Consider the following 25454-nt stretch of genomic DNA (forward strand, 5'->3'; position numbering starts at 1 on the left):
AATATAACAAAATGTCAGGAATCACAAATTAAGATTTTTCAATTAAAATTATTCACTTAATAATAATAAAAACCTGATAAAAAAAATTAAAAATCAAATCATATTTGGTATGCACAAATTACATTACAGCTTCATGATTATAGAAGCACTGGGGCATAACAAAGCTTGTGACAGGTGAAAATTATTTCACTCGGGACATAAATTTGATAATAACTGGTAACTCGTTTATTATCCTTTATACATGGAATGGCTCATATATAATGTGCATATTCTCAAATACATTCAAATAACATTGCATGAAGATAATAATCCACTTGTTAACGGCTCACATACTAACATGGAAATTAATTAAGCACCATCTGAACTGTATTGTAGCCAAAAAGGCTCTTCGAAGTAGTGGTCTGTGCTGATGTTGCTTTAAACATGATATCGAGACATTTAACATATTCTGTATTTACTGGGTGTTTACCAAGATGGCATGAATAAATTATTTATGAGAAGCACATCAGAGTGATTTCAGCTCCATAGTTAATTATAATAAAAATGTTCATGCATATTTACAGTTTTTTACTTTTCTCTTATAATATCATTAAATATTGATAATCAGTGATACTTGCAATCAGCAGTTTTTTCAATACCTTCTATACACACACAACATTAATTTCTGGGGTTTGTATCCACAAAATGGTCATAGTTACTTGAAAAATATAATCATGTGGTAAAAAATAGGTGGTGCTTAATAAATTTTCAAATGTATATAATATTGCCAACATTTTACAGGTAACACTCCATGTACATCATTTGAAGATAACAATACACATATTATGGCTCATATATAACATCCACATTTAAAAATAACATTTTACAACATTACATAGAGACAACGACCGCACCTTGTCTGTGATGTGTCTGGTTAGTAGGATCCACACGGCCGATGGTTGGGCTGATCGGATTTCAAGTCGATACTGAGGGTTATCACTGATGTTGTAACTGTCCTTCTTCGGGCCCTCCTTCGCTAGCCATGTACTGAAAGGTAATATCTGGACTTAATTATTCAGTAACTCTTTAAGTTTACAAATATGTGAAAAATGCAGCACCATAAACAGCTGGGTGTGGTTACAACCTTCTAAAAAAGGGTAGGATTTTTTTTTCTGTTTAGAAGTACACTGTTTGTCTAGGTAGAAAAGATCCTATAAAAATATGAACTGAATTTTTTTTTCTGCACATCCCTTAGTTGTTTTAAACAAGATACAACTCAGCAATGAAACAATAATGTCATCAAAATTATGCAAAGAAAAGATTTTTTTAAAAACCCATTAATTTAAGTCATATGACTTGTTACACCTAATCAACAGTGGTCAGTAGCCATTAAACTTTAACAACAGCTCCTTAGCAAATTAGACTTGTAAGATCTGATCAGATCATATGCTAATAAAACTTTAAAGTCTAAACTCAATGCTTTAATAGTCTAAGCCCCTCAAATATTATTTATCATTAAAAAAAACTAGAGACTTTTCCAAGTCTTGAATTTGGACACTAAAAGTCTTATAAGCATTGGCCCAAGTGATGAAACCAAAAACAAAAACGTACTGGTGAACACAGGTTGTGTGTGAGAACAGGTCTGGATTCCAGTTGATGTAAAAGACATCGAAGAACTTGCAAATGGAATCATAGTCAATCCAAAACACACCTGCAATATAGAACAAACATTCTGAGAGTACTGCTAAAGCCATACATGTCACCTAACGGACCCAACAATTTTTCATATCTCCTAAATTCAAGGGCCAAACCTCTGTGAAAAGTGGCTAAATCACCATGAAAGTTAAACTTGATCAGTAATAGTACATGATAAAGATATATATACAAAATTTCATCTCGAGATCTTCCGGCATTCCAAAAGAAAAGTTTGGAAAATAAATTTTGATATCTCCTAAGTTTAAGGGCCATACCTCTGTGAAAAGTGGGTAAATCACCAAGAAAGTTAAACTTTATCATATATATACAAAATTTCATTTCAGTATCTTCAGACATTTCACAGCAAAAGTCGGAGGGGGGGGGGGGGAATTAAATATCTCCTAAGTTCAAGGGCCATAATTCCGTCAAAAATTGGTAAAAATACAAAACATTTCAGCTCAATATCTCAAGGCCTTGTGAAAAAAAAAAGTCTGAAAAACGAATGTATACATCTCCTAAGTTCAAGGGCCATAACTCCAGCAAATCGTCATGAAAGTAAAACTTGATCTGCAACAGTACATTATAAAGCTATACACAAAATTTCAGTTCAATATCTCAAGGCATTCTATAAAAAACATCTGGAACACATGTGGGACAGACAGACGGACAGACAGACGGGAGGACGGAGATGAAGCCTATAGTCCTCTCCAGTTGGACCAGCTGGGGACAAATAATACAGATCATAGACCTAGTGGTTTGGAATCATAGTCGATCCAACACAAACCAACAATATAGAATAATATAGATTATAGAGCTAGTGGTTTGGAAAACAGTTTGTCTGTTTTTTAAACATGTCTTGACAAATTCATCTTTGAGAATGGACTGCATGTAATATACAAGTATTTAAAAGTGAATATTGTGTGAATGTTGTAGGGAACAAGAAAAAAAGAACACAAATATAAAATTTAAATTACTTGAAAGGTAAAATGGTAACAGTACAACACAAAAACTGTTATCCTTTAAAGTGAAGGAAGGAAGGAAGGAAGGAAGGAAGGAAGGAAGCAAGGAAGAAAGGAAGGAATGATAACGCAAGTTTGAACAAAAGCACTAGCTATGATACTGATATGAAATGTTATTCTCCAAAAAGCAAATATGAGTAAACATAATTTTCAAAACTATTGTACATATTACTAACCTGTTAAATTTATTTATATAGGTAAAAATAATACCCTACCATTGTCACACATTTGTGCACTCTTTGGGTCATAGTTCAAGGCCTTTTGAAGGTCAGGAGTCCAGCTAGTGGAATCATTTTCAGAGAAGCGTCCCTTCCATCGCAGATGGTTCCAGGGATTTTTTAACATGAATAACCGTTTACCCTGAAAAATAAAACTAATTTTGTTAAACAAGCATTCACAATTTATGAGAAACGAAACTAAACACAAATGCTGTATAGTGATCTACATGCTAAATGTGTTGATGGAGATGCTACATTGAGTAAAAATAAAGACTTTTATCTTGCCAATTATGACTTTCATCACAAGAAAATAAAAATGTATTTCCTATAACAATGCTTTGTGTGTCTCATTTCTTTGAAGGCATCAACTTGACCCTTCACTTGCTTGCAGTACTCAAAAGAATGAAAGTAAATTCAAACAGTAAAATCCAGCATGAGAGATGAAGAAAATCCCATCTATATCTCTCAAAGAAAAGAGAAGGAACTACAAGTCACATGACCAGAATCAGATACTCCTGACACAGTGGAAAAACTCTAGGTTACTGATACTGGGAAATTCAAATTGTAGTGTTAAAAGTTAAAGTTTGTTTTGTTTAATGACACCATTGAGCACCACTAGAGCACACTGACTTTTAATCATCAGCTATTGGATGTCAAACATTTGGTAATTGTTTTACTCATAGAGAAAACCTACATTTTACAAGGGATCTTTTATATGCACCAGCCCACAAACAGGATAGTACAAACCACAGCCTTTGATATATCAGTCATGAGTCATGGTGCGCTGGCTGGAATGAGAAATAGCCCAATACAAGACCGACCATGCATCAGGTGAGTGCTCTACTACTGAGCTACGTCCCACCCTTGTAGTGTTGAAGTTCCACATCTGTCAGTATCAGTGGTTTGAGCCGGTGTGGACTCGTCTTCTGCTGTTCAGTTTTTAAAAATAGTCAATTAAAAAAGAGTTTAGTAGAGCTGACCAGCTGCCTTGTGTTCAAGTGTGATTTTTAAAAATCATTATACGAAGGGGAAGGGTGCACGGGGAGATGCAAATAGATGTTTGGCCAGGTTAACATAAGAAAGAACATGTGTTTTCAGTGTAAGCTTACCTTGACTTCTCGAACATCCAACATGGCGTATGCGTGTGTGGGAACCAACCCTGCTCGATCAGCTTCAGCATCCGAGATTTCTCCTGTAGCCACGGTAACCAGACAATGTCCTTGGTGAAACCTGTCAAGCAGTCGTTTGAATTCCTTGTCTTTGTCGAACTCTTCAGTTCCCGGTCGTATGGCAGAACGTTCTGGTATCCACCCAGTCAGTGCATTCAGGTCTATGTTCTAAAACAAAGTGAAAAGAAAATACATATAAAGTGTGCTTTCAATGTGCTAAAACAATTCATAGATTATATACTTCTGTTGTATTGCAGGAATGCTTAAATCAAAATGATGTTAGTTGTGCATTAAAAATAACAATGAAAAGGAGGGCATACTTTTTTAACACTTACACTATAAACTATGCCTATATGGTATTTAACATATGGTTTCAACATTGGGTCAAATAGTGAGGAATAAAACCATTGCCATAGACAATATTTATATGAATTTTTTCTCAAAGACAGGACAGTACATAGCATGGCCTTTGATGTACCAGTCATGGAGTACCGGTTGGAATAAGGGGGGAAATCAGAGTTTATTGAGGGCATGTGCTCTACCACTGAGCTATATCCCACTCCAAACACAACTGAAGCTTTTTAAACCTCATTACTAGAACTATCTAATCATCAGTCTAAATTCATTACAAGCACTTTAGCCCTCAAGCTTCAATTTAAATGGGGTTTTGGGTGTTTTTTTTATTCCTCTCATTTTTTTTAATGCTCACACCAATTGTGTTTTACACCATACCCATAGACTAAAAAAATCCATCTGTAGTGTAAGAGTGTAATTTTTTTGGAAAGCACAAGTATGCATGTAAATAGTTACTGTCTTAATTTTAAGATATTGGCTTTATCCTGTTATAGTTAAAATGACATTCGTCATTCAGCCTGAGCAGGATAAAGCCAATATTTAAAGCCGCACACCCTAGTTCCATCCAGCGAAAAAAATAAATTATAATTTCGTTAATCTACAAACATGTAACACACTTAGATCACGTTTTTATCAAATGGAGTGAAAAAGCAGGTTTTAGATCGATAAATACCATGGGAATCCCCATGTCCAAATTGCTTGAAATAATTTTGAAAGTTAGTATTCTGATGTCACCGGTAGATGTCGCTCGAAGCACAACAATGCCTACGTCAAAACAAATTTAACAGACTTGGGGTGCAGTCCTTTCACCTCTCCTGGACATGTTCCAACTGTTCTGTTCTGGTTGTATCCCCTCTCCAGATATCGTAAGACTTAGCAAAATTATTGGTTTTAAGGGTTTGTAACGTTTTGTATTGAGACACTTACTTGTCTGAACTTTATTGTTACTGAAAATGTTCACGAACTGTGAAGAAATATCTCACAAATGACCACCAAGCAAACGACAACAAATCGGATGTTGATTGCACGAACCGTGCACGAGAAAACAAACCGAACCAAAACGATAACGGTCACGTGGTATACCAACGTCTGTGACGTTTACACAGGAAGATTCCCTCTAAAAATAGATTGGACCTCGTTTGCTTAACGGTTTTTTCTCGAGTGCGTGCGGCATTTTAAGAAATACAAAAAATGCATTTCGCGGTTTTACAAACATCAGGATTACCAGGATTACCAAAAAGCACTTCAGGTGAATGGAAATGTGTATTCTAAATAATAAAATGTAAGTAAAGTGCAATTTTATTTGTGTAAAAATGGGTTTAATAGCGAAAAACAACGCCGTAATGGTTCACAACTAGCCGTAACTAGGGCGTGTCCCTTTAACACAGTAGCTAGTTATTTTCTTTATCCTGCAATCCTATATAATAAGAAAAATTACTGAAATGAACCATTTTATTGCACATCTTTTTCCTTTCTTTTTCTTTTCTTTTTTTTAAATTTGAACTGAATCTTGAATTTAAAATGATAATTTCACCATTTAAGAAACCAAAATATTCTTTCTTTCAAACAAAGGATTCTGCCAACGGAGAGAGAAAAAAAGAGTAAGAGCTGACTTTAATCTTGGCTTAAAGTCACTGATCCTAGGTATTATTACAGGACATATCTTTAATACCATTATTTACATATTATTATCAATTCATTGCTTGAATTAACAATTTTGCAAATCCAATGTGTTTTTAATCTTCCTTGATGTCTGTAGTAGTTTCAAAAGTATTTTACTCAAAACAGAAAAGGTATATAACTCAGATACTAGCTTCACTGACTGTAAGTGAAACTTGTTAATACATTGAAACCCCTCAAAACCAGACATCCACAGGATTAAAAAAGTCCAGTTTTAAAGGGTATCATTATAGAGAGGTTCTGTTCTGTACTGATATTAAACAGGGTCTATGAGAAGTGTCTGATTTTGAGGGAATCTTGGTTTACATAGAAAACATTTTGAAAGGTTTTACTCTATTAATCTTTATGTTTTTATTTTGTACTTCAGTGAGGACTGACCGAGTTTGATCCTGGGAAGTCGTATCCTCCCATCACTTTCATGTACGCTTTCTCCATCAGGGACACCCACAGTTCATTCTTGTTGTTAGAGAATGAACACAGCTTCTCTCCATACTTGCTCTGAGGTAGCATGTCATCAATCACAACCTTCAAAGTATTCACAGAAGTTCATAAAGTGAACAGAATTTTAAAAAACAGACTGCTAAAATTATCCGTTTCAAAATATCATAATTGTGAAATATAAGAATTTAATTAAATCACTTTTGTTGAATATGCAATGAATGTATTTAAATAATTTTAAATATTTCAGACATTTACCATAAATTATTGAGCAAAAAGGTTACTTATAATATATAATAAAAATACTTTGCATATATATTGCTTTTGATTCACTTTTTGCAGTTTATTTTGTGCAAGAATAGATGCCACAAAACACCATAATAATTATTTTGTTATTAAATACTACACTACTTTCAATAATAAAATTTAAGCAAATAAATAGAATATTTCCATTCAATTGCAATAGAGTAACAATCTTGGTGGTATGTTTCTATGTACTATAGGCATTAATGAACCAAATGCGTAATTTTTTAATGTATTATTTTAATTTTTAAAAAAAGAAATGTTTAATAATACATCTGCACTTATAACATGTCTAACATAATCATAACAATGGTATTTTAATTCAGATTCTACACTATCTCACTGTTATGTCTTCTTAATTTTTACCATCACTGGTAATAATTTTTAACTACAGTCCATCCCACGGAGAATACATTTTTTTATACTATGGAATTTACTACAAGTTATTTATTTTTGAGCAGACTGTTTTCTAAATTGTGCACAAAAATAGTATATTTCTGTTATTTCCAAAACACTTTTACTTTTCTTTTTACGTAAAACCAAACTGAAATTATTTACAAAAACATTTTTGTAGGAGGTTGGGATGGATTATAAATTTTAGATTTTGCCCCGGATGTCTAATCTTTTCATTCATTCGATTAAAATCAACACATATTCATATATGAATTTTTTTTTTTTTTCAAGAGACACAAAGAATCATGCAATGCCTTTTATACCAACCTTTCTAGGTACACCATTTATGTTCAGCTTAACCATGTACTTGCCACATGGGTTATACACTGGCTCACCAAGACGATTCTGGGGGAATATAATGCTGTGGAAACAAACAGTCCTAAATTTTAGTGTCTGCAACCTAAATCTGTTAACAGTAACATTAACATAATAAAAAAGATGGGATGTTGTTTTAATTTTTTTATCAATTTCATAATAATTTAAAGATATAAAGCTGGAAACCTGAATAATTTGATATCAGTGTTACTAGTATAGCATTTGAACTATTTATTTGATATGAAACTGGTATGTATGTGAGTTTGTGTCTGTGTATCTCAGTACTAAATGAAACTGAACAATTTGAAATCAGTGTTACCAGCATAGTGTTTAAACTATTTATTCAAAATATAAAACTGGTATGTATGTGTGTTTGTGTCTGTGTATGCATATCTCAGTACTGAATGGAACTCTTGTTAAAGTCAATATATCTGTTTTTCTCAAAACATTAAAATATATTGCAATGCCATGGAGTTTTAATTCCCCATGACACCTTTTTGCCTTGGGACTATATTTAGGGTTTTTTCAATGGCATTTTTTTTCTGTGGACATTTTCTTAATTGCAGGGGTTGAATAGCCTAGATCTAACATGCTTCAAACCTACTTTGGAAGTAAGACAAAATGAAACAATATGAGTTCAGAGTAGCTTTTGTATATTGTACTCGCCCCAACCAGTGACAGCATTTTGCTTCATACTTTTATTATAATAGGCAACCCTTTGATAAATGACATCTTAAAGACAATCACATTTGAAAACTGTAAGAGTGATAAATCTCGCACTGGATTTAGCCAGGAGAATGGTAGGGGAGTGGAAAGTTGCATATTCGATATTGTTATTTTCAGAGTTTGTCATTTTCTAGAAGACCAGGGCTTTTTTAGTCTCCACTCCACTTGATTTCCCTCCTACTCCTTAAGTTTAAGTTGCATCTATGATAGGACATAAGAGTGATCAAAATATTTGTATTTGTATTCCATATTTATGCTCTGCCTGAATGATTTATCTGTATGGTATCAGACCTTACCACAAAAAATACTTTTAAAATGTGGGGAGTGATTCACTGTTCTCAAAACTTAAATTATTGGGAGCCATTTAAGATGTTACCATATTGATCACTGATATTTAATCTTTTTGCAGGGTTTTTTTAAATTCACATCTTAAGGGGAGCTACAAATTACTTTTCTTGAACTAGTCTTATGGGAGGGATGAGACAGCTAGATTGATAGCTCCTTTATAGGGTGTATACCACCAAATCAAATCCCATAGACGACAATAGTAACATACATGTATGTGGCTAAAATTCCTACATGTAGCATATCAATTAACATATCCACCACAGACATAAATACTACCACCCCTATCCCTTAAAGTGAATCAGATACAATTGAGGGTCAAGATGCTCATTTCAGAGATAATGGGTAGCATCTATGACTACTCTAGTTCCACCCAAAAATTGTCACACTATTTTTATTAGGACCCCGCACATGTTTCAAACACTAGTTCAAATTAAATTACAAGAATTTACTGGCCAGATGAAACAAGATGTTATCACAACAAACACTCACATTTATCACCAATGGCCAGATGAAACAAGATGTTATCACATCAAACACTCACATTTATCACCAATGGCCAGATGAAACAACATGTTATCACATCAAACACTCACATTTATCACCAATGGCCAGATGAAACAAGATGTTATCACATCAAACACTCACATTTATCACCAATGGCCAGATGAAACAAGATGTTATCACATCAAACACTCACATTTATCACCAATGGCCAGATGAAACAAGATGTTATCACATCAAACACTCACATTTATCACCAATGGCCAGATGAAACAAGATGTTATCACATCAAACACTCACATTTATCACCAATGGCCAGATGAAACAAGATGTTATCACATCAAACACTCACATTTATCACCAATGGCCAGATGAAACAAGATGTTATCACATCAAACACTCACATTTATCACCAATGGCCAGATGAAACAAGATGTTATCACAACAAACACTCACATTTATCACCAATGGCCAGATGAAACAAGATGTTATCACAACAAACACTCACATTTATCACCAATGGCCAGATGAAACAAGATGTTATCACATCAAACACTCACATTTATCACCAATGGCCAGATGAAACAAGATGTTATCACATCAAACACTCACATTTATCACCAATGGCCAGATGAAACAAGATGTTATCACACTCACAAACACTCACATTTATCACCAATGGCCAGATGAAACAAGATGTTATCACAACAAACACTCACATTTATCACCAATGGCCAGATGAAACAAGATGTTATCACATCAAACACTCACATTTATCACCAATGGCCAGATGAAACAAGATGTTATCACATCAAACACTCACATTTATCACCAATGGCCAGATGAAACAAGATGTTATCACATCAAACACTCACATTTATCACCAATGGCCAGATGAAACAAGATGTTATCACATCAAACACTCACATTTATCACCAATGGCCAGATGAAACAAGATGTTATCACATCAAACACTCACATTTATCACCAATGGCCAGATGAAACAAGATGTTATCACATCAAACACTCACATTTATCACCAATGGCCAGATGAAACAAGATGTTATCACAACAAACACTCACATTTATCACCAATGGCCAGATGAAACAAGATGTTATCACATCAAACACTCACATTTATCACCAATGGCCAGATGAAACAAGATGTTATCACAACAAACACTCACATTTATCACCAATGGCCAGATGAAACAAGATGTTATCACATCAAACACTCACATTTATCACCAATGGCCAGATGAAACAAGATGTTATCACATCAAACACTCACATTTATCACCAATGGCCAGATGAAACAAGATGTTATCACATCAAACACTCACATTTATCACCAATGGCCAGATGAAACAAGATGTTATCACATCAAACACTCACATTTATCACCAATGGCCAGATGAAACAAGATGTTATCACATCAAACACTCACATTTATCACCAATGGCCAGATGAAACAAGATGTTATCACATCAAACACTCACATTTATCACCAATGGCCAGATGAAACAAGATGTTATCACATCAAACACTCACATTTATCACCAATGGCCAGATGAAACAAGATGTTATCACATCAAACACTCACATTTATCACCAATGGCCAGATGAAACAAGATGTTATCACATCAAACACTCACATTTATCACCAATGGCCAGATGAAACAAGATGTTATCACATCAAACACTCACATTTATCACCAATGGCCAGATGAAACAAGATGTTATCACATCAAACACTCACATTTATCACCAATGGCCAGATGAAACAAGATGTTATCACATCAAACACTCACATTTATCACCAATGGCCAGATGAAACAAGATGTTATCACATCAAACACTCACATTTATCACCAATGGCCAGATGAAACAAGATGTTATCACACATCAAACACTCACATTTATCACCAATGGCCAGATGAAACAAGATGTTATCACATCAAACACTCACATTTATCACCAATGGCCAGATGAAACAAGATGTTATCACATCAAACACTCACATTTATCACCAATGGCCAGATGAAACAAGATGTTATCACATCAAACACTCACATTTATCACCAATGGCCAGATGAAACAAGATGTTATCACATCAAACACTCACATTTATCACCAATGGCCAGATGAAACAAGATGTTATCACCACATCAAACACTCACATTTATCACCAATGGCCAGATGAAACAAGATGTTATCACATCAAACACTCACATTTATCACCAATGGCCAGATGAAACAAGATGTTATCACATCAAACACTCACATTTATCACCAATGGCCAGATGAAACAAGATGTTATCACATCAAACACTCACATTTATCACCAATGGCCAGATGAAACAAGATGTTATCACATCAAACACTCACATTTATCACCAATGGCCAGATGAAACAAGATGTTATCACATCAAACACTCACATTTATCACCAATGGCCAGATGAAACAAGATGTTATCACATCAAACACTCACATTTATCACCAATGGCCAGATGAAACAAGATGTTATCACATCAAACACTCACATTTATCACCAATGGCCAGATGAAACAAGATGTTATCACATCAAACACTCACATTTATCACCAATGGCCAGATGAAACAAGATGTTATCACATCAAACACTCACATTTATCACCAATGGCCAGATGAAACAAGATGTTATCACATCAAACACTCACATTTATCACCAATGGCCAGATGAAACAAGATGTTATCACATCAAACACTCACATTTATCACCAATGGCCAGATGAAACAAGATGTTATCACATCAAACACTCACATTTATCACCAATGGCCAGATGAAACAAGATGTTATCACATCAAACACTCACATTTATCACCAATGGCCAGATGAAACAAGATGTTATCACATCAAACACTCACATTTATCACCAATGGCCAGATGAAACAAGATGTTATCACATCAAACACTCACATTTATCACCAATGGCCAGATGAAACAAGATGTTATCACATCAAACACTCACATTTATCACCAATGGCCAGATGAAACAAGATGTTATCACATCAAACACTCACATTTATCACCAATGGCCAGATGAAACAAGATGTTATCACATCAAACACTCACATTTATCACCAATGGCCAGATGAAACAAGATGTTATCACATCAAACACTCACATTTATCACCAATGGCCAGATGAAACAAGATGTTATCACATCAAACACTCACATTTATCACCAATGGCCAGATGAAACAAGATGTTATCACATCAAACACTCACATTTATCACCAATGGCCAGATGAAACAAGATGTTATCACATCAAACACTCACATTTATCACCAATGGCCAGATGAAACAAGATGTTATCACATCAAACACTCACATTTATCACCAATGGCCAGATGAAACAAGATGTTATCACATCAAACACTCACATTTATCACCAATGGCCAGATGAAACAAGATGTTATCACATCAAACACTCACATTTATCACCAATGGCCAGATGAAACAAGATGTTATCACATCAAACACTCACATTTATCACCAATGGCCAGATGAAACAAGATGTTATCACATCAAACACTCACATTTATCACCAATGGCCAGATGAAACAAGATGTTATCACATCAAACACTCACATTTATCACCAATGGCCAGATGAAACAAGATGTTATCACATCAAACACTCACATTTATCACCAATGGCCAGATGAAACAAGATGTTATCACATCAAACACTCACATTTATCACCAATGGCCAGATGAAACAAGATGTTATCACATCAAACACTCACATTTATCACCAATGGCCAGATGAAACAAGATGTTATCACATCAAACACTCACATTTATCACCAATGGCCAGATGAAACAAGATGTTATCACATCAAACACTCACATTTATCACCAATGGCCAGATGAAACAAGATGTTATCACATCAAACACTCACATTTATCACCAATGGCCAGATGAAACAAGATGTTATCACATCAAACACTCACATTTATCACCAATGGCCAGATGAAACAAGATGTTATCACATCAAACACTCACATTTATCACCAATGGCCAGATGAAACAAGATGTTATCACATCAAACACTCACATTTATCACCAATGGCCAGATGAAACAAGATGTTATCACATCAAACACTCACATTTATCACCAATGGCCAGATGAAACAAGATGTTATCACATCAAACACTCACATTTATCACCAATGGCCAGATGAAACAAGATGTTATCACATCAAACACTCACATTTATCACCAATGGCCAGATGAAACAAGATGTTATCACATCAAACACTCACATTTATCACCAATGGCCAGATGAAACAAGATGTTATCACATCAAACACTCACATTTATCACCAATGGCCAGATGAAACAAGATGTTATCACATCAAACACTCACATTTATCACCAATGGCCAGATGAAACAAGATGTTATCACATCAAACACTCACATTTATCACCAATGGCCAGATGAAACAAGATGTTATCACATCAAACACTCACATTTATCACCAATGGCCAGATGAAACAAGATGTTATCACATCAAACACTCACATTTATCACCAATGGCCAGATGAAACAAGATGTTATCACATCAAACACTCACATTTATCACCAATGGCCAGATGAAACAAGATGTTATCACATCAAACACTCACATTTATCACCAATGGCCAGATGAAACAAGATGTTATCACATCAAACACTCACATTTATCACCAATGGCCAGATGAAACAAGATGTTATCACATCAAACACTCACATTTATCACCAATGGCCAGATGAAACAAGATGTTATCACATCAAACACTCACATTTATCACCAATGGCCAGATGAAACAAGATGTTATCACATCAAACACTCACATTTATCACCAATGGCCAGATGAAACAAGATGTTATCACATCAAACACTCACATTTATCACCAATGGCCAGATGAAACAAGATGTTATCACATCAAACACTCACATTTATCACCAATGGCCAGATGAAACAAGATGTTATCACATCAAACACTCACATTTATCACCAATGGCCAGATGAAACAAGATGTTATCACATCAAACACTCACATTTATCACCAATGGCCAGATGAAACAAGATGTTATCACATCAAACACTCACATTTATCACCAATGGCCAGATGAAACAAGATGTTATCACATCAAACACTCACATTTATCACCAATGGCCAGATGAAACAAGATGTTATCACATCAAACACTCACATTTATCACCAATGGCCAGATGAAACAAGATGTTATCACATCAAACACTCACATTTATCACCAATGGCCAGATGAAACAAGATGTTATCACATCAAACACTCACATTTATCACCAATGGCCAGATGAAACAAGATGTTATCACATCAAACACTCACATTTATCACCAATGGCCAGATGAAACAAGATGTTATCACATCAAACACTCACATTTATCACCAATGGCCAGATGAAACAAGATGTTATCACATCAAACACTCACATTTATCACCAATGGCCAGATGAAACAAGATGTTATCACATCAAACACTCACATTTATCACCAATGGCCAGATGAAACAAGATGTTATCACATCAAACACTCACATTTATCACCAATGGCCAGATGAAACAAGATGTTATCACATCAAACACTCACATTTATCACCAATGGCCAGATGAAACAAGATGTTATCACATCAAACACTCACATTTATCACCAATGGCCAGATGAAACAAGATGTTATCACATCAAACACTCACATTTATCACCAATGGCCAGATGAAACAAGATGTTATCACATCAAACACTCACATTTATCACCAATGGCCAGATGAAACAAGATGTTATCACATCAAACACTCACATTTATCACCAATGGCCAGATGAAACAAGATGTTATCACATCAAACACTCACATTTATCACCAATGGCCAGATGAAACAAGATGTTATCACATCAAACACTCACATTTATCACCAATGGCCAGATGAAACAAGATGTTATCACATCAAACACTCACATTTATCACCAATGGCCAGATGAAACAAGATGTTATCACATCAAACACTCACATTTATCACCAATGGCCAGATGAAACAAGATGTTATCACATCAAACACTCACATTTATCACCAATGGCCAGATGAAACAAGATGTTATCACATCAAACACTCACATTTATCACCAATGGCCAGATGAAACAAGATGTTATCACATCAAACACTCACATTTATCACCAATGGCCAGATGAAACAAGATGTTATCACATCAAACACTCACATTTATCACCAATGGCCAGATGAAACAAGATGTTATCACATCAAACACTCACATTTATCACCAATGGCCAGATGAAACAAGATGTTATCACATCAAACACTCACATTTATCACCAATGGCCAGATGAAACAAGATGTTATCACATCAAACACTCACATTTATCACCAATGGCCAGATGAAACAAGATGTTATCACATCAAACACTCACATTTATCACCAATGGCCAGATGAAACAAGATGTTATCACATCAAACACTCACATTTATCACCAATGGCCAGATGAAACAAGATGTTATCACATCAAACACTCACATTTATCACCAATGGCCAGATGAAACAAGATGTTATCACATCAAACACTCACATTTATCACCAATGGCCAGATGAAACAAGATGTTATCACATCAAACACTCACATTTATCACCAATGGCCAGATGAAACAAGATGTTATCACATCAAACACTCACATTTATCACCAATGGCCAGATGAAACATGTTATCACATCAAACATCACATTTATCACCAATGGCCAGATGAAACAAGATGTTATCACATCAAACACTCACATTTATCACCAATGGCCAGATGAAACAAGATGTTATCACATCAAACACTCACATTTATCACCAATGGCCAGATGAAACAAGATGTTATCACATCAAACACTCACATTTATCACCAATGGCCAGATGAAACAAGATGTTATCACAACAAACACTCACATTTATCACCAATGGCCAGATGAAACAAGATGTTATCACATCAAACACTCACATTTATCACCAATGGCCAGATGAAACAAGATGTTATCACATCAAACACTCACATTTATCACCAATGGCCAGATGAAACAAGATGTTATCACATCAAACACTCACATTTATCACCAATGGCCAGATGAAACAAGATGTTATCACATCAAACACTCACATTTATCACCAATGGCCAGATGAAACAAGATGTTATCACAACAAACACTCACATTTATCACCAATGGCCAGATGAAACAAGATGTTATCACATCAAACACTCACATTTATCACCAATGGCCAGATGAAACAAGATGTTATCACATCAAACACTCACATTTATCACCAATGGCCAGATGAAACCACAACAAACACTCACATTTATCACCAATGGCCAGATGAAACAAGATGTTATCACATCAAACACTCACATTTATCACCAATGGCCAGATGAAACAAGATGTTATCACAACAAACACTCACATTTATCACCAATGGCCAGATGAAACAAGATGTTATCACATCAAACACTCACATTTATCACCAATGGCCAGATGAAACAAGATGTTATCACAACAAACACTCACATTTATCACCAATGGCATGACTTGTGATATTAACTGCTCTATCAAAAGTTAGGTGAACCTTGAACTTTGACCCAGCTGGATGTTATTTGGTTTAGTACTACCTTAAGTGATGAGGTTTGACTGTCTGCATTTAGCTAGGTTTTAAAACTACAAATCCACTTAACATTGAACAGACCTGGTAATTAATTTCTTCTTGAATCTCCTTTCATACTGTGCACTGATGGCTAGTGATGCTACAAAACTGCAGTCTGATACAATAGTCTGAAATACAAACATTCTTTAATCAGAAATTAATAGAATATGTGATCTACAATAAAGATAGATTATTGTTTGAACGAGAGTGCTATACAGAATTTATCAAACGAGTTTGGGAATTATTTTATTCCCGAGCGAAAGCAAGTGGTGTAAAACAATTCTAAAACGAGTTTCATAAATTTTATATGACATTCTAGTGATTGTTATAATTTATTTATTATCCACAAACTATGATTCTGAACAAATGTTAAATATGATTGTAATTGCTTCACAATCAGCGTTAATAACATTAAGCCATGTCAATTACATGGGATGATGTCAATTTCAGAAACCTTCAAGTCTGCAGATGCAAAGGCGATTTGTGACGTCAGTAACGTGCTATAACAGTTTTCAAGGTATTGTTATGACTCAGGAAATAAAGATACATGTAGCGTGGGGAAAATACACCATCTATGTAACCGTTTATTGGAGACCATATGGGTAATAAAACATGATTATGCTCAACGGGTGAATGGAAAATAAATACGAGCAGTTTCATGTGTTCGTATAAACTGACATCCACCAGAAGTTTCATTTTTTATTTTTTTTATTTTTTAAGTGAAGTTTGTTATATTTATTGGACTTTTTTCCTTTCGGTTTTGGTACAAATCAATCACTTGAAGGGACATACCCTAGTTTCAACCCGTGAAAATTAACACTCAGTTTAGTTAGTTTACAAACCTGTAACACATTTGGATAAAGTTACAATTGAGTAAAACATGTGACTTTGAAATGGTGAAATACCCTCTAAAAATAGACCAAAACTCGACTCCATAACTGTTACTTCTCAGACGTACTTGCATTTTTAAAAATATAAGAAATGCATTTTTGTGTACACCAGGATGACCAAAAACACTAACCATTAACATCTAAGTAAAGTATGCTTACAGTTATTAAAAAAGGGCTCTAATGTTTAAAAACTAGGGTATGTCCCTTTAAACATTAAACTGGAGTATTTTAAAGCCAAATATATCTACATTTACACAATTGAAGCTCCTTTGAAGCACTACCCAGAGAATCATGGACTTTTTAAAAGTTCTGTGTGTAGTTTAGACAGTTATTAAATTCTGTGTGTACCCTGCAAAATTTGTTTAAGGTCTGATGTACTCAGGAAATACTTTTTTTTAAAGTTATGTGTGTATTCTGCAGGGATGTTTTAAGTTTTGTGTATTCTGTAACTTTATACTTTTTAAGTTCTGTGTGTACTTTAGAAAGACTCTTAAGTTCTCTGTACAACCATTCCATAAATCAACCTTATGATAGTTTTTAGTACCCCTTTAACGATTAAAATCTTTTGTGCAAAGAAATTAAATAATATGTTGGCCACTATTCAGAATATTTCAGATGTATTTGTTGGTATCGAAAAAGTACAAAGTAACCTCACCAGTTTATTTACAAAGCGTAATTGCCAAATGCATAATTCATTAGAATTATCTCCCATATTTTAGAATGAAGGTTGCATGGTTTAAAATGTTTTCCATCAACCGCCGACTTTCCTAAAAGGTATCATGTACATATTAGATCCATTTTAACCCAAATGAGTCTGTCCCTGTCTTAGGAAATCATCAACTAACTGCCATTTATCACCTACATTAGAGTCTTACAATTGCCTCGTACCAGTTGTAAATTTTCACCATAATTTACAATGACAGTGAGCTATACGGCTTCATGGAATAGTCTGGCGATCATAGCAAAAAGTTACGGTCGCGATAGTAAATATTTACAATAGCAGTGCTATGATCATTTCGTGGAATGAGGCCAGCTCAATATCTTGAGGCATTGTGAAACAAAAGTCTGGGAAACTATATATGGCACACAGACAGACAAACAGACACAGACAGACAAGACAGACAGACAGACAGACAAGACAGACAGACAAGACAGAAAGACAGACAGACAAGACAGACAGACAGACAGACAGACAGACAGACAGACAGACAGGACAAGACAGACATGAGACAAGACAGACAAGACAGACAGGAGACAAGACAGACAAGACAGACAGACAGACAAGACAGACACGAGACATGGGAAATTTCACTAGAGTGAGCATTGTTGAATTCCCCATTCATACAATCACAGGATGAAGCCAATAATCAGTGGTGGGGCCCAATGACATGTGGCCAAAGGCTACAAACATTCCCTAAGGCATTCGGGATTCTCCAATGTAAAAATGAAAAATAACATAAAAATACACACTTTAGGGTGGGGCCCTGTGGACCCCTTTAGATCTACCACTGATAACCTCTGCCAATAACCTGTTACATTCTATGTACCTGTCTGATGCTGAAAGGAGAAATGGCGAGGATCATCTTTGGGTCATCAGAATAATCGGCTGGTCGCACCCACTTTGCAAAGTTTTTTTTCTGTTTGGGAGACAAGGCCAGTTTGCCATCCTTATCACTGAAATACAAGTTACTTTGTTAGCAATGCTATAGGTTAGCAATATGCTTCAAAAAAAACTTCAGCTGTAGATAACAAAATGTCTCAAGTTCAAAGTGGTCCACATAATGGCATCAACCTGTTCACCTATCCTTGTTCTCGCTACTGACCCTGGTCTGACTGCTTGTGCCATCTTGCACATACCAGTGAGGGTGATACCTTCTGCAACCCCACCCCCCACCCCCACTCCCAACCATTTCCTGTTCTGGATAGAGGAGCCGGCAAAAGTCGACACCTGCACCCACAACAGGTGTGTACTACAACAGCTTGTTCTGAATGTGCACCTATGACCTATGACCATGACCATCCTCATATAAACACAGAATTAATATTGTTTAATACAAAGTGATGATTTCTGAAGTAATAATCAATGTAGTAAATAACAACTAAATAAGATCTTAATGAACATGAAATAAGTAATAAATTCAAAACTATGCAAACTGGTCAAGATCAGTGCTGGGATGGTCCTAGCTTGAAGTAATCAAGGGGCTGGGAATATGAAATAAAGAATCAGGCTACAGTTTTATATATAATATGGGATTTTCCAGCTAGAGTACGGCTAGTAAATTTTTAACCATGGCTAGTGGATTTTGAAAATCACTGGTCCCATGGCTAGGTGATTTTTCGAAAATTCTAGAAGCCCTGTGGACATGGAAAGAAGGAAGGAAATGGTTTATTTAACAACACACTCAACACATTTTATTTACGGTTATATAGCACCGGACATATGGTTAAGGACCACACAGATATTGAGGGAGGAAACCCGCTGTCGCCACTTAATGGGCTACTCTTTTTCGATTAGCAGCAAGGGATCTTTTATATGCATCATCCTATAGACAGGATAGCACATACCATGACCTTTGATATACCGGTTGTGGTGCACTGGCTGGAGCGAGAAATAGCATAATGGGCCCACCGACAGGGATTGATCTCAGAACGAACGCACATTGAGCGAGTGTTTTACCACTGGGCTACATCCCACCTGCCCCTGTAGACAAGGTTATTTGTGAACTAAGAAGAGCATTTTTTTATTTTTCAGAATGGGCAACTCCCTCCATGAATTGACAGAAGAATGCGTTTTTAAATTTTTTTATTTTATTTTCAAAAAGTAAAACAATATTCCTTAAAAAATTTAGTTTTTAGACCAACAATTTATCTGAATCTACATGAGATTGTGATTTGTTCACAAAACTCAAAAAGACTTTCCAGAAATATTATAAGAACTGTTCACTAAGTCTTAGCAGGTTACCTAAATGCCACAGGAAATGCAAACTTCTCTTTCAAATCCACTTCCATGAAAGGAACATACTCTCTTCCATTGATGTAAGACGTTGCTCTGCAATACAAGCACAAACCTGATGATCAGTAATCCAAACCATTGATTAATGTCTGGCTAAAACAGACATCAATTGTGACATGTTTAAAAGAGTGAAATATACCAGCTACAGCAGCAGAGAGGATTAATGTCTGGCTAAAACAGACATCAGTTGTGACATGTTTTAAAGAAAGAAAGAAAAAAATGTTTTATTTAACGACGCACTCAACACATTTTATTTATGGTTATATGGCGTCAGACATATGGTTCAGGACCACACACATTTTGAGAGGAAACCCGCTGTCGCCGCTACATGGGCTACTCTTCCGATTGTCAGCAAGGGATCTTTTATTTGCGCTTCCCACAGGCAGGATAGCACAAACCATGGCCTTTGTTGAACCAGTTATGGATCACTGGTCGGTGCAAGTGGTTTACACCTACCCATTGAGCCTTGCGAAGCACTCACTCAGGGTTTGGAGTCGGTATCTGGATTAAAAATCCCATGCCTCGACTGGGATCCGAACCCAGTACCTACCAGCCTGTAGACCGATGGCCTGCCACGACGCCACCGAGGCCGGTATGGGCGTTTGAATGAGCACGTGACGAAAGCTAGTGACAGGGACTAGTCCACTGTAACACAATAGGGTAAAACAGTCTGTTTAATGATAGTGAAAATATTTTGAAGAAAAATAAAGTTGGTGGTGGGGGGAGGGGGTGACGGGTCTTTTGGGTGTGGTGGTGGTGGGGTTTGTTTTTTTGGTGGGGGAGTTCTTGATTTAAGATGAGTAACAAAAAATACATTTGAAAAAATAAAAAATAAAAGGATGAAAAATATATTTTTTTAAATGATAATAATACAAATGTGATTAATGATAGTGAAAATATTTCGAAGAAAAATTAATGTTGTTGGGGGGTGACGTGTCTTCTTGTTGGGGGGGAGGTCTTGATTTAAGCTGAGTAATAATAAAAATATACTGGCAAAACATAAAAGGCTGATTTTTTTAAATGATTAAATTAATCAATTAATTAATTAATAATAATAATACAAATGTGATTATTGCATTCTACTGTAAATATAGATAGAAAATGTGCGTGTTCGTCTGGGTTATATGTTTGTTTTTGTTCTCTTTTTCTTGTTCTTTTTTTTGGGGGGGCGTGTGTGTGTTTGCCGAAGGGGGAGGTGTATTTTGTATTTTATTTTGGGATGGGGTTGGTGTTGTTACTGGGGGAGGGGGGTGTTTGTTGGGTTGTTGTTGTTGTGGGGGGTTTTTTGGGGGGGTGGATTGGGCTATTTGTTTGTTTTTGTTTTATTTATGTTTTGATTTGCCTGCCAGTTATGCTTACAATCGTGTACAACAATGTCTTCATTCTAACATGTTGGACATTTAGGCCCAACCTATCTTGAAAAAATCGACATGCAATACCAACATGTTTATACAAATACTTATGTTACAGTTCGATGTCGATGGTTTTTGAATAAATTATTTTTGCTGTTATTATAGCAAAATTTGCAATTTAGCATGTTTATAATACAATTTAATGTACATATAAAATTAATTTGAAGCACTGAAACGAAATATTTTGTAAAACAGGCGCCTGTGCAAGAAATTGTGTAGAGGTCTAGACCGTGGCTAGCAAAGGTTTTTTTGTGTGTGTGTGTGTTGTGGTGGGGGTGGGGGTCGGGTCATGTTTCCCTGGAAAATACATTAAAAAAGAACAATATAGCATGTGAGGGAGGGTATACTGTGTGCTGATCGGAATATTACCTAAAATATCTTTAATTTTTTTTTTATTTAACTATTAAAATTGTGTTACTGTCACACACAATTCTTTATAAAAACTGTAGGTGTGTTTCTATGAAGTTATGCTAATTAATGTGAGGCGATATGACAGCTTTAAAAAACAGGAAGAAACTTTCCAAGCAAGAAACAACCAAAACAATGTAATTGTGGGTGAGAGCTCGCTAGCCATAATGTATTTGGGCTAGATTCACCTCTGATATTTGACACATGGTCACTTATAATAAAACCCAATTTCAGCAACTTAGGCCCTAATATTTATTTTTAAAAACTAAAACACATGTAACATACTAGGCAGTGCCACCTTGAAGCGATGCATTATGGGATTGATAAAATGGCTGCCGCCATAACTGCTGAGACAACCCCAGTTAGGACACCTTGCACTCAAATGCGCTAGGGTGAAATGACTTGAAAATTCAAAGAAAACATAGAAATAGGTTCAATTTAACAACTATGTGAACTCGATGTGCCAAAGTATAGAAATATATTCAAAATCCATTTGAAGTTCAGTGTTTTTCAAAGTACATTTAAAATATCACATTTCGTTATCAGTGACAAAATCGACCTTTCTCTATAATGACACGCCTTAAATGCCTCAAAACACTTCTAAAAGAAGCCATTGATGTCAGATGCCGCGTTAAGACAAAATTATCATGTGACCTTATCAGCTTTAAAAATTGCTGCGACTTCATACTTTTTACGCGACATCATTGACAGAGCTCTCTTGAAAATCGTTATTGGTGTAGTTTTAACCGAATTACAAATTAAATAATTATAATATTATGTTGGAAAGACGATAAAATGCTGTGTATGTACATCTATTTAATATCACTGTATTTCATTGGGAAGCTGTAATATGTGTGTTGAAAAGTGAGTCATTTAAGCTGGTGGCAGATATGCAGCGCAAAGTGACGTCAAACTTTGTCATACCTACCTACTGATCAGTAGTCCAGACCATTGATTTGTGTCTGGCTACAACAGGCATCAACTGCGACGTGTTTTAAGAACTGAGACACACCAGCTACAGCAGCAGAAAGGAAAGCAAACCTCGCCAGTTATGGGGAACTATCAGTATCAGTTTGCTTCCCATCACTCATCTGATACTAGTTCAAGGAGTCATTTTTATCTCCCCTTAGTATGTGAATTAATATGGTATCAATATGGTAAGATCTTAAAAGGCTCTCTATATTCTAAATTTGGGGAGCAATTAATCACTCTCCTTAATTTAGTTCACATTGAGGTCTGGGAAGTTAGTGCTGTAAATAACTTTGAGTTTAATAAGACGTTAAAATTTGTTTCAAACCTTGGGTTTTTTAGGATATGTAAAAATAGAATACTACATTGAATTTCGTATCTCATTTTAAAATGAATCAAACTCATTTTCACTTGTTAGATACATTTTAAAACAACACATTGAAAGACAAATGATTTCTAATGGTCACTCATGTAGTATTCTTTATAAAAACATAAGTCCTGTTTTCCGCAAAGAGGCCTGTGCATACATAATACATGATATACATGTTATAGTGCAACTGAAATTTCAAGCCTTGATAAATAGGTTTGTTTACATTAGTGGCTTAGTAGCCAGTAACAATCACATGGGCATAATGTGCTAGATGCATTGGAATTTCCCCATATTGACGTCAGCTTAAATAAGACAGATGGTCTTTCTAGGCGTTTTGTTACCTGGCCGTCTTCTACTTACATCTGTGTTCATGGATATAATGTGATGCTATTACGACTAACATGATATCATGCCATGTTTCATGCAGTAAAGTGTATTAATATACAACACCTATTTTACAAAAATCAGTGCCAATGCTAACACATTTACTATTCTCAGAAAGCATCAATCATCTAATATCAGATAATATAACTTCAATACTACCTTAAATTTAATGTGTCAACCCCTGCAACTGCCCATGGCAATTCTGTGGAGATTGATAGTTTTTAATTCTTTACGGCACTTTGTTTGCTGTGGACTGTATTCAAATTGTTTTTCATCAGCTTTTGCCATAGATATGTATTTAATTGTAGGGTTGTGTGTTCAAACTCGGTTATTACCCAACCTACCGGAGTACAGCAATCTCTTCTTTGGTATATCCACCGGGACCAACACTTACTGGTCCTTGACCGCGGCTGATGGTGTGTCCTGAACTCAAAGTGAGTGGTCTCCCCTTGTCTGACTCATTGTCGGCAAAGGCATTGAACCCCAGAGGTGGCATTATCCTTCTGTCTTGGTTCTGAACTAGACCTGGAGATCTTGCAGGGGTTTTCTTCAACACTTCAGCTCTAACAGAGTAATGACAAATAAATCAGTAAATCTCATTAATACTTTGACTTTTATAAATGTAAACATTTATCTAACTAAGGTCGATGACAATCACTCTTCGCACCCTTGTTTTGACTTTGTACACAATAAATATAACATATCTTACTGCAATTCCACTTGAAATCCATATTTCTTACAAGGTAAAAAATTTAATCGTCAGATTTTCTTTAAACACATTCAGATGCATTAGTAATGTTCAAACAAAAAGATTTCAATAGCAATTTTGCATTGGAATGTTTTCAGCGTTCTTAAAACGGAAATGTCATGTACCCAGTTTATTGTTATTGTAAGGAGATGTAAAGTGATGTCAATGGAATACTGACATCATTCATATTCAAATTTAGCTATATTTTGACAAGTTTTAAATTATGATTGAAATTAAAAGTACCTTTTGTTAAATATATCATATCAAAACAGCAGTAATTCTATTCAGGTTTATAAATAGGTC

General features: G+C 35.4%; 1 protein-coding gene across 1 annotated transcript in view; it reads right to left on the reverse strand.

Annotated features, from left to right (window-relative positions):
- The window catches only part of LOC121381316 (calpain-7-like), a 45124-nt gene that overhangs the window by 7239 nt on the left and 12431 nt on the right, over positions 1 to 25454 (reverse strand). The window contains exons 7-16 of the mRNA XM_041510575.1: positions 24748 to 24966; positions 20810 to 20896; positions 19395 to 19521; positions 17000 to 17085; positions 7576 to 7669; positions 6493 to 6639; positions 4021 to 4248; positions 2909 to 3053; positions 1591 to 1690; positions 894 to 1026 (exon numbers count right to left, since the gene is read on the reverse strand). Coding sequence (XP_041366509.1) covers positions 894 to 1026; positions 1591 to 1690; positions 2909 to 3053; positions 4021 to 4248; positions 6493 to 6639; positions 7576 to 7669; positions 17000 to 17085; positions 19395 to 19521; positions 20810 to 20896; positions 24748 to 24966 — 1366 coding nt within the window. The remainder of the gene's footprint in view (positions 1 to 893; positions 1027 to 1590; positions 1691 to 2908; positions 3054 to 4020; positions 4249 to 6492; positions 6640 to 7575; positions 7670 to 16999; positions 17086 to 19394; positions 19522 to 20809; positions 20897 to 24747; positions 24967 to 25454) is intronic.

Source organism: Gigantopelta aegis, chromosome 9, assembly GCF_016097555.1.
Source record: "Gigantopelta aegis isolate Gae_Host chromosome 9, Gae_host_genome, whole genome shotgun sequence".
Classification (NCBI taxonomy): domain Eukaryota; kingdom Metazoa; phylum Mollusca; class Gastropoda; order Neomphalida; family Peltospiridae; genus Gigantopelta; species Gigantopelta aegis.